Source organism: Mus caroli, chromosome 18 (genome assembly GCF_900094665.2).
Source record: "Mus caroli chromosome 18, CAROLI_EIJ_v1.1, whole genome shotgun sequence".
Taxonomy (NCBI): domain Eukaryota; kingdom Metazoa; phylum Chordata; class Mammalia; order Rodentia; family Muridae; genus Mus; species Mus caroli.
In genome coordinates, this window is record NC_034587.1 from 33,111,354 (window position 1) to 33,121,951 (window position 10,598).

Consider the following 10,598-nt stretch of genomic DNA (forward strand, 5'->3'; position numbering starts at 1 on the left):
CAAAAAAAAAAAAAAAAAGAAGAAAAAAATTTTAAAAAAATTAAAAAAATTAATTTTTAAAAAAATAGAAAAAAACTTACGGAACTAGGGCCAGGAATGGTAACTAACATCCATAATTCCAGTATTTAGGAGCTAGGGTTGTTGCCTCTCCCGCTTCCCAAACACACACACCCAAGAAAAAGCATCGAATGGTCCTGTAAATGTCCTGTCCTTGGCTTCAAGACTGGCTGTGACCCTGCAGAGGTCATCCATACCTGGTACCCGCTTTCAGCTGTGTGTCCTGGTCATGTCTCCCTATCCTTTGCCAACCTCTTCCTCCAAGAAGGCCTCTAGCCTCACTGGTGATTCCACTAGCCCAGCTCTCCCGCACTCCTGCGGGAAGGGTCAGTGTGGCCATCCCACTTGCCCCTCCCTCCACAGTAACACAGGGCAATGGTAGGAAAGGGAGAACCACTAAACATTTAGATCTAGCTGTAGACCTCCTAGGGACAGAGCACCAGCCCCTCCCAGGATGTAAGCTCCACCCCCTATGCAGTCACGCTCTTCTGGGGCTGAGAGGGTGGGGTGAGGCCATCACCACCACCTCGGGTGACCTCATTGCCAGCTGGCATTATGTTGTCACTGGCCTAGCATTCTGAGTTCCTCCTGCGTGTGTATCTCTAAGCCTCCAGGTGGGGCACTCCCCTGGGGGCCTGTGACAGCTGACCCCTGACCAGGAAGAAGTGACAGGCATGGTAACAATTTGGTGGCAGGGTAGTAGGATAACTGGGTCACTTTGCCTTGGGCTGTTCTGTCAGTTGCCCAAGTAGAACAAAGGCAGCCATAGAGCAGGTGACCAGCACTTAGCTCTGGGTTCAAGTTCTACCACGGCTGACAGCTTGAACTTTTGTGAACCTTTGTTTCTTTATCTCTGAAGCTGGTTAAAGCTTCCTGTCTCTCGGGTACCACTGTCTGAACATGTGGAGCATACGAATGCAACAGCAGAATAGATGCTCAACAAATGCGAGCCCCTAGGAAAGGGTTCTTACTTAACTGTTAGCTGAGGTGCCGGTTTGAAAGGAGCAGAGTCTGCTTTCAGGGGGTAGAGGCTGAAGTAGCCCCCACTGCTATCAGGTGGTCACATGACTTTCCTTCTTCCCAACAGCCAGGGACCCAAGCACAGTAGGCTTCTGAGGGTAGGGTCTGGGGCAAGAACTCTGCATCCCTATCCGTCCATCTATTCTCCCCAAGTTTATGTTAGACGGGATTCTCACTCTCAGCTCCTCCCTCTGTGGGCATCTTCAGCTTCTTTCTTTGGGCTCTGTCATTCCCATTCCTGGTCCCCTATGTCCCCTCTGACCTCTGACGGTGAGTCGGCTTCATCCTACCTACCAGGTCCTGTTGTCTCTGACCCCTTCCTAGGTTCTGTGTCAACATTCTCTGTCCTTAACACCTGTCTCTCCTTCACACACACACCCCAGCCCCCACCCCACCCCAGCTCTTGGGGACTAGTTCCTTCATCCCTAGGCCCTGTCCCCACCCGTCAGCCCCTGGTCCCAGCTCCAGGCCGCCGGGCTCCTGCATGGACAAAGGGGTCCTTTGTGGGCTGACCGCGGCTGGCGGGGCGGCGGGGCGCTGGCTCCGCATTGCTGATGAAACGGAGCCCTTTGTTGTCCCTCCTCAGGCGCAGTATTTCTTTTTGGGGGCTGGATGCGTTCCTGGCAGGGCTGATGATGGATGCGCCCGCCGCTGCCGCCTGCCTGCCCGCCAGCTTTCCCTCCCGCTCATTCCCGCTCCGCTTCAACGCAGCCCAGCTCTTCCCCTGCTGCCTGGGTATTGCCAGGCCCTTCTTGGCCTTGGAGGGGTTGCTGTGTGCCCTGCCATAGAAGGCTGGGGGCCTAGGAAAATGTCACCTCTTTGTTCTCTCCTTCTGTGAACAGGTTAGATGGGACCTGTAGTTGTTAGGGACCAGGGAGGGCATCAGCCTTTCCCTAGGTCTGAAGGGGATGATGACATAGCCACAAAGGCAGGTTTGGAAGAAGATTGAGAGCTAGGCCTAGTTCATGAAGATTGGTTTTGCATATCTGCTGTCTGGGTTTGAGGACCGTTACCCCTGTGGCCAGTCCCCTTGTGTATCCTCCCTTACCTTCCAGGGCTAGCAAAGCACAGCGCTCTTCCTGCAGCACCTGCTCAGTGACATATCACGTTCTCTGTCCCAAGCTCAGTGTGCTGTAGAACTCGGACTGAGACCACGTCCTCCCTGGGAGGACCGACGTGAGAGATGAGACAGATTCTAGGAGGGGACCAGAGATAAATAGAACCCAAGGCCTGTTCTCAACCTAGACAGACTGGGATGGAGACAAAAGCAGGGGCTCAGCCAGAGCAAGTAAGCACAGCCCTGAACCACGCTGCTTGCTGTGTGGAAGGGAGCTGACTTCTAATTGACCTGCCGGCCCTGCACGCAGAGCCAGCTTCTGGAGCTGGGGGGAGGGGGGGGAGCGAGCTTGAGCAAGCAAGAGCGGCGTTAATGCGGCTATCGATTTCTGCCACCAGCCAGCAGGCCTTAGAGGTGGGGGACACATGGGCTTTTGCTCCTGTCGCTTCAGCCCGTAGACCTCTTCCTTCTTCCCTATCTCTGTAGTTGGGGCTGCTGGGTTGTGGCCCTGGGCAAGGAAGTTGAGCTCAAAAAGCAGGAGCCAGAAGGGTGCTTGGTGTTTTCTGACCCTTGTCTCTCAGCACACTGGTCTGGAAAGGTGGTCTAGGCTAGCCTGTTGGAGGTGAGATACAGACAGAATGGTCCCCATCCTGTTATGGCCCTGACCTCTGACCCCCAGCCATGCCCTCCTGGGACTGTCCGAGTGGTTTCCAGCATGCTTGGGTTTTTTTGTTTGTTTGTTTGTTTGTTTGTTTTTTGAGACAGGGTTTCTCTGTTTTAGCCCTGGCTATCCTGGAACTCACTTTGTAGACCAGGCTGGCCTCGAACTCAGAAATCCATCTGCCTCTGTCTCCCAAGTACTGGGATTAAAGGCGTGCACCACCACACCTGGCTTGCTTGGTTCTTCTTCATCCAGGTGCTCTGGGTGCAGATCCGTGGAGAGGTGAGAACAGGCAGAGTGAGGCCCCGCCCACCCCACCCCCTGAGCATGTCAGTTGGCTACACTAACCACTTTCCTGGAGCAGAGGGTCTAATGGGTGATGGGTTTTCCCCTTTGTAAATGCAGAGAGTTGGATTCCATGACCTTTGGTACAGGCCGAGTATCCAGAGCAGCCTGGTGGGTGTGATGGGGTTGTCCAGGGACAAAGATCTGATGTGTTCCTAACACTCAAGCCCAGGCAGGGCGTGGTCCACCAGATGTTCAGCTGCCCCTTGAGCCACCAGCTGCTCAGGGGTTGGGCCTTGTGCTGCGCCCTCTCACTCCTCTCCTTGGGGATGCTAGACTGAAGCAGGCCTGCAGAGAAGGCTGAGAGGAAATTGCTACTCCACTCCATCTGGACCTGTGAGAAGGGGGCTGGCCATTCACATGCCCTGCTTAATGCCTGCGTTTAGAAGCCCCCTGTCTTGGGAGAGACCCCCAAGCCTCAGAACTATAGACGTGGCCAGAAGACAGGCTCTTGCTTGCCTCCCTCTCTCCATCCCAGCCCTCTCTATTGTCACTGTGACCTCTGCATCCCTTGTCAGGCCTGCACCCCCCCCCCTTCCATCTGAAGCCAGAGCAGGGTCCGAGATGATGACTGTGGTTTTCAAGGGAAGTATGTATGGAGTGTGTGCATGTTTCCCATGCGTGCGGGAGAAGCACTTCAGGCAGAGAGCCCCTGCTTGCTTTCTTAGAGGGTAGATGTTCCATAACATGAGGGTGCTCTACTCCATCAGAGTTTGTATTAAATGAAGCAGCCTGATTCCTTTACCCACAATCTCCAAACAAGCAGCCAGGGGCTGCAGTTCTGGTGTTGCCTGTATCTTTACTCCACTCCGTAGATGGGTCAGACTAGAGGTCGTTAATCCACGGGGTTAGGTAGGTTCTCTAGATCTCCTACCCCACTAAGGGCAGCAGCCCCTTGCCCTCATTAGTTAAGTCTTCAAGATCTACACAGGGCAGATTTGGGCTGGGACCACGTGGCCTAAACCTTCCTGTGCCTCAGTAGCCATGCGTCTCTGAGCTAGTGACTCAGAAGAAACATTGTCCTCCCTGGATTACCATGTACTGCTTGGTTCCTAAGGTTCCTCGGGGTCTTAAGTGAGATAGTACAAATAAATTCTTCACCAAGATAGGTTTGGTAATGCCTCATCAGACGTCTGGTTGTTACCATGGCAATATGGGTGATGATGCTGAAGGAGGAGGGTTTACTGACCTTTTCCCCACCTTTCCCAACAGAGTAAAGACGTTTCCACGTGGACACCTGACCATGTGCCTACCCTGACTGAGACTCCCCAGGCATCTCTATTGTGGGTAGCCGTGCTACACGCTCAACTCTGAGCCCCCAACAGTTTGCAGGCTCCCAGCAGCGGGGTCTGGGCCTCGGCCCCATCATGTCGAGCCTCGGCGGTGGCTCCCAGGACGCCGGTGGCAGTAGCAGCAGCAGTAACACCAATAGCAGCAGTGGCAGTGGCCAAAAGGCAGGAGGAACAGACAAAAGTACCGCGGTGGCCGCCACGGCGCCGACCTCCGTGGCAGACGATGCCCCACCCCCTGAGCGTCGGAACAAGAGCGGTATCATCAGTGAACCCCTCAACAAGAGCCTGCGGCGCTCCCGCCCACTCTCCCACTACTCTTCCTTTGGTAGCAGTGGTGGCCTCGGAAGCATGATGGGGGTGGAGTCTGCTGACAAGACAGCGGCAGCCGCAGCCTCCCTATTGGCCAATGGTCATGACCTGGCTGCGGCCATGGCAGTGGACAAAAGCAACCCTACCTCAAAGCACAAAAGTGGTGCTGTGGCCAGCCTGCTGAGCAAGGCAGAGCGGGCCACAGAGCTGGCAGCGGAGGGACAGCTGACGCTGCAGCAGTTCGCACAGTCCACAGAGATGCTAAAGCGCGTGGTGCAGGAACACCTGCCACTGATGAGCGAGGCCGGTGCCGGCCTGCCTGACATGGAGGCTGTGGCCGGCGCCGAAGCCCTCAATGGCCAGTCCGACTTCCCCTATCTGGGCGCTTTCCCCATCAATCCGGGCCTCTTCATCATGACCCCAGCTGGCGTGTTCCTGGCTGAGAGTGCGCTGCACATGGCTGGGCTGGCCGAGTACCCCATGCAGGGAGAGCTGGCTTCCGCCATCAGCTCAGGCAAGAAGAAGCGGAAACGCTGCGGCATGTGTGCGCCCTGCCGGCGGCGCATCAACTGCGAGCAGTGCAGCAGTTGTAGGAACCGAAAGACTGGCCATCAGATTTGCAAATTCAGAAAGTGTGAAGAACTCAAAAAGAAGCCTTCCGCTGCTCTGGAGGTAACAGCACCGTAGAGGGAGGTGTGCGGGCTCTCCCATCTGTCTGGCGGTCCATACCTACCCCTGAGTCCTGGAGCCCACCTTTCCTGTCTGCAAGTGTGGGGGATACCCAAGCCCCTAGGGCCTGGAGGTCTGGCTGCAAGATACCTGTTCACTGCCCTAAAAGTCAGAGCCACATCCTGAGATGCCAGCAAGCCATGGTTTGCAGGTAGGGGCCTGGCGTTCCCAGTGAGGCCCTGGGACTCTGATGCCCCTCCTAGGGCCTGTGTCAAGATATTCCCACATAGGTACCAAGTTTCTATCTCCTAGACATGTCCTAAAGCATCTAGTCTGTAACCTAAGACTGGTTCTGTCCCTAGCCCTATCTGAGGGGTTTTGTCTATGGACCCTGTGGCCTTGAGAAGAGTCCTGTGTTGTTGAACTCCCAACCCAGCCCCACCCCCAACCCCCACTCCCCAAGATAGAGTAGTCCCAGTGCTGCCTGCCCTGCCTGCAGGTAGGAAGAGGCAGCTCATTCATAACTGAGCTTGGTGTACCTGCAGGGATCTGTTTACCCGTGTAGCAGAGCCTGGCTCTCTGTCCCAGATCCTGTGAACTAGCCCGAGTTCAGGAGCAGCTTTGCAGTTTCCCATCCCTGCCCACTTGTCTCCACTCCTTGCAAGGTGGCTTGACTCCATAATGGTTGGAAAGGCATCCTAGTCGTGGCCTTTTGGCCACCTTTCTGACCGCAGCCTGCCTCTCTTTCATGTGTCTTGCTTACCTACCAGCACACCAAGGCACCCCACTCCAGGGTGGACACCCATGTGTACTCCTGCCCTTTAGGCCACCTCATCATAGACTTGGCTGCTTCCCCGCCACATGCACACAGCAGTGCTCACACTCACTTGCCAGAACGCAGCTGTGGCCCCAGGTAAACGATGGCCACCTGGTGCTAGGTGCCTTTGGGCATCTGAGTGGCTCAGGAGGCCTCTGGGTGCTCTGGGCCTTTGGGTAGCCCAGCTGGGTCATAGCTCCTTCTTTGGCCAACCTGGCCTGGCCGAGATGACCGGAACTCTTCGGGGTAACTGCCCGTGCGTTCTCCATGCCCGTTCCTCCGTCATTGAGCTGGCCACGGGGAGCATCTTGCACCAGGCCCACCGGGACCCTGACTGAACTCTCTCCTTGTTTTTGTCTCCCGCCCCGCCAGAAGGTGATGCTTCCGTCGGGAGCCGCCTTCCGGTGGTTTCAGTGATTTCAGTGACGGCCGGGAACCCAAAGCTGCCCTCTCCGTGCAATGTCACTGCCCGCGTGGTCTCCGGCAAGGGATTCGGGCGAAGACAAACGGATGCACCCGTCTTTAGAACCAAAAATATTCTCTCACAGATTTCATTCCTGTTTTTATATATATATATTTTTTGTTGTCGTTTTAACATCTCCACGTCCCTAGTATAAAAAGAAAAAGAAAAGAAAAAAAATTTAACTGCTTTTTCAGAAGAACATCAACAACAACAAGAGAGGTAAAGACGAATCTATAAAGTACCGAGACTTCCTGGGCAAAGAATGGACAATCAGTCTCCTTCCTGTGTCAATGTCAATGTCAATGTTGTCTGTGCGGGAGATGCTGTTTTTGTGTAGAGAATGTAAATTTTCTGTAACCTTTTGCAATCTAGTTACTAATAAGCACTACTGTAATTTAGCACAGTTTTAACTCCACTCTCATTTTAAACTTCCTTTGATTCTTTCCAACCATGAAATAGTGCATAGTTTGCCTGGAGAATCCACTCACGTTTATAAAGGAATTGGTGGTGGCACCGTATAGAAGCCCCTCTGTATCCATCCATGTGTGCAGAGGGGCCAGAGCCCACTGGGACTGGGAGTTCCTGACCCAGGCCCGACCATGTTGCACCCCATCGTCCCCTGATTGGGATCCCCCTACCCCAACAGTGATGGATTTTGGAGAGATGAAAATTCTATTCATTTGTTGATCCACTGAGATCTGGAGAGCCCACATCTCAGTATTTCTGATCCTGGCTACTTCCCCTAGAGAAAATAAGCCCTCTTTTCTCAGCCTTGCTCGAAGCAGCAGAAGAAAGGGCTTCTCTGCGTGGTCCCCTGCTGGTAGGGGTGGGTGCCCAGGGGGCCCCCTGCCCGTGGCCAGCTCCCTGCTGAGGAACATGCTGTTTGTATTGTTTTAGGAGACCAGGCTGTTTTGTGAATAAAACTGAATGCATGTTTGTGTCATGATAACACTACTGGCTTCTTGCTCTTGGGTTTGGGGGGCTGGCTTGGGGCTGGGGCTGGCTAGAGTTTTGGGAAGGAGTAGCCTTTGGACCCAGGAGGTAGGGTGAGAGCTGAAACAGGCATGCATCCTGGAAACAGCATGGAACCATTTGTGTATGGAAGGGTTGGTGTGTCCCAGCTCCTAGCTCTTTAACCTGACCATTGCCAGGCCGACTGTGCTATTGGAGTGGGCCTGGACTACTTGGATCCTTCTGTGGGGCAGCCATCTCCCACACACCCAGCCACCCACACAGTTTCCCCCTGGGTTTCTGGAATGCAGCTGTGCCCTCTGTCATGCCTGGTCTTGGATCCCTTCCATTCCAGCCTGATTTTAAGAAGTGCACTGCCTGCCTAACCTCCAGAGGGTTGGTTGGTAAGGGGCGCTCTAGAACCTCAGAAGCCAGCCGCCATCTGGGGAAATCCTTACAGAGCCCATGGTGTAGGCCAGGGTGACTGTAACAGACAGGTGTGTGGTTCGGATGCTGCTTTTCACACATCCTAGAGGCCAACCCCGAACCTTGCCAACCACTGGAGGAGTGCTCTTCCCCTTCCCCTCATCTGCTCTGAGCCTGGCAGAGATGGAAGCTAGACTTGCAGAAGGACTTCCTGACAAGGTTTCAGGTGGGTGAAGGCTTTCAGAACAAAGCAAGGTGGGGCTTCTGGAGCTGAGTGGGTGGTGAGGTGGGAGAGATGGGCTGTCTGCTATTGTTCTTGGAAGAGGGAGGGGGGAGCAGGGAAGAGGGATCCTGACCCCAACCCTTTCCCTGTGTCACAGGCTTCCTTGGAGCACCAAGGGCTCAGCAGCCTGGCCTGGCACAGCAGGGGTAGGCAGGGGCAGGCAGGGGCGGGGGAGGTAGCTTTCAACTCCATCCCTGCCTGGGAAAATTCCCTTTCATGTGGCTGCCTGTGATCTCTCCAGGCGGCTCTGCAAAAGGGGGGTGTCCAGCAGGGAGTGTGGGGGGTGTTACAGCTGGGGGCACCCTCATTGCAGCACAAGGCAAACCAGCACCTTGAGAAGGGAGGGCTTCAGAGGGAGTGGGGAGCCTGGCCAGCAGGGGGCACTGGGCTGGAGGCCTTTGCTGGCAGCACACAGACTGCAGATGGCCTAGGCCAGCCCTCTGGCACATCTCCAGGGGTGGGGTGGGTGGCTCTGGTGCCAGCCTTAATGGGAAGGGGATGTTGTGACTCGGCCCCCCACCCCACAGTGCAGAAAGCCAAGGTCCAGAGCCCCTCACTTTTGAGTTCCTGCCTCTTGATGTACCCAAGGGCACTGTGAGGTGGACACTAGCCAGACTGTTTCTGAGGGAAGCAAAGGGAACAGGTTGCTGCCAAGCCAAGCCTTGCCCTGGGAAGTGATACTCTCCAGGTGGATGGATGGTCAAGGAGGAACCGCCATTATGAAGGCCAGGCTTGGTGCATACTGAGCAGTGGTCGAGGGCGACTGGTACTTTGGAACTATTCACCAGGCTGAAGAGATGAGTCGCTGCTAAGAGTACTTGGTGCTCTCACAACGGACTGGAGTGTGTTTCCCAGCGTGTGATGCTCACAACCACCTGTAACTCCAGCTCCGGGGGATCCAGCGCCCTCTTCTGGCCTCTTCATTCACCAGCACATAAGCACACACATACATAGAGGTTAAATATATATTTGGGCCAGCTCTGGTAGCACAAACCAGTAACCCCAGCTGTGAAAGCTGAGACAGGAGAATATCCCTGTCTGAAACATAAAACATCCTAATAAGGTGATTACATTTCCCTGATGCCAGAACTTCGGGAATCCGGAAAGCCTTAGTTTTAGTGAGTGTGGAGGTATCCTGAGCTATATCAGGCACTGGCTCAAGAAAAAAAAAAAAGTCTTGTGTGGTGGGGTGTGCCTTGAATTCCAGGGCTCAGAAGATAAAGGGAAATAGATCTCTTGTGAGTTCAAGGCCAGCCTGGTCTACACAGTTCCTGGACACCCATGGCTATGTAGGAAGACCTTGTCTCAAAACAAAAAAATTTTGAATGTGTGCTTTCCCAGTTCAATAGCCCGCTCCCACTTTGGGAATGTCCACTGAACTTTACTGTATATTTATGTATGTGGGTGTTAGGCCTGAATGTAGTCTGCACCACATGGGGGCCCAATATCTGTAAGAGGCCAAAGAGTGTCAGATGCTCTGAGACCATAGTCACAGACAGTTGGAAGTCATCTTATGGATATTGAAAATTGAACTCTGCTCCTCTAGAAGAGCAGTGTTTGTGACTGCCGAGCTACCTTCCCTAGCCCCACACTGAATATTTCTTTAAAATGTTCACCAGACCTCTCCAAAAGGCCTTTCTGGGTGGACCTGACCTTAGCATTCTCCCTAAGACTTTCTCTGCCATAGAACCCACCTATACAGTATGGTCCTGGCCCTTGCTAACCAGCCCATTGCCCTACTTTTTGGCTATGTGGCTTAAAGGTGTCAAACTCCTGAGACCTAGTCTGTCTTTACACACCTTTGAGTCCCCGAGTTGTGTTCAGAGTCTGTCTCCTATCCCTTTATCTCTGTTTTAGACCTCTCTTCTGCTGACAAAGGATGCTCTTAGCGGAGTGAGGACGGTTCATCCCCTCCCTTGTCAGGATGGGAAGTGTAGACTCCTGGTGATCCCTACCTACAACAATCTAATGGTCAGAACTAGCTTTGAGGGTGGCAAGGCATGAGTTGGAAGGGCTAGGCACACTCCTAGAGACAAGTCCAGTAACGTGTGTGTGTGTGTGTGTGTGTGTGTGTGTGTGTGTGTGTGCGTGCCCACACAAGAGGAGAGGGAGACTGAGGCTGATTTAAAGCCTAGAAAAATCTTATGAGGCTGTGTCCAGGAACATGACTGTACCATTGAATGTGACATGAAAGTGGGCTTGAGATGATGTGGAAGACATTTAAGACGCGGTGTGTCCATGGATTCAT

General features: G+C 53.9%; 1 protein-coding gene across 4 annotated transcripts in view; it reads left to right on the forward strand.

Annotated features, from left to right (window-relative positions):
• Nucleotides 1-7,639, forward strand: part of Cxxc5 (CXXC finger protein 5) — a 32,648-nt gene extending 25,009 nt beyond the window's left edge. For 3 of the 4 annotated variants that reach the window (XM_021150506.1, XM_021150508.2, XM_021150505.1), the window contains exons 2-3: nucleotides 4,353-5,413; nucleotides 6,600-7,639. In XM_021150506.1, coding sequence (XP_021006165.1) covers nucleotides 4,508-5,413; nucleotides 6,600-6,644 — 951 coding nt within the window. In that variant the 5' untranslated portion in view covers nucleotides 4,353-4,507 and the 3' untranslated portion in view covers nucleotides 6,645-7,639. Of the gene's footprint in view, nucleotides 1-580; nucleotides 735-4,352; nucleotides 5,414-6,599 lie in introns of those variants that run through there. The other variant, XM_021150507.2, reaches the window with a different exon arrangement.
• The last annotated feature ends 2,959 nt before the right edge of the window (nucleotides 7,640-10,598 follow it).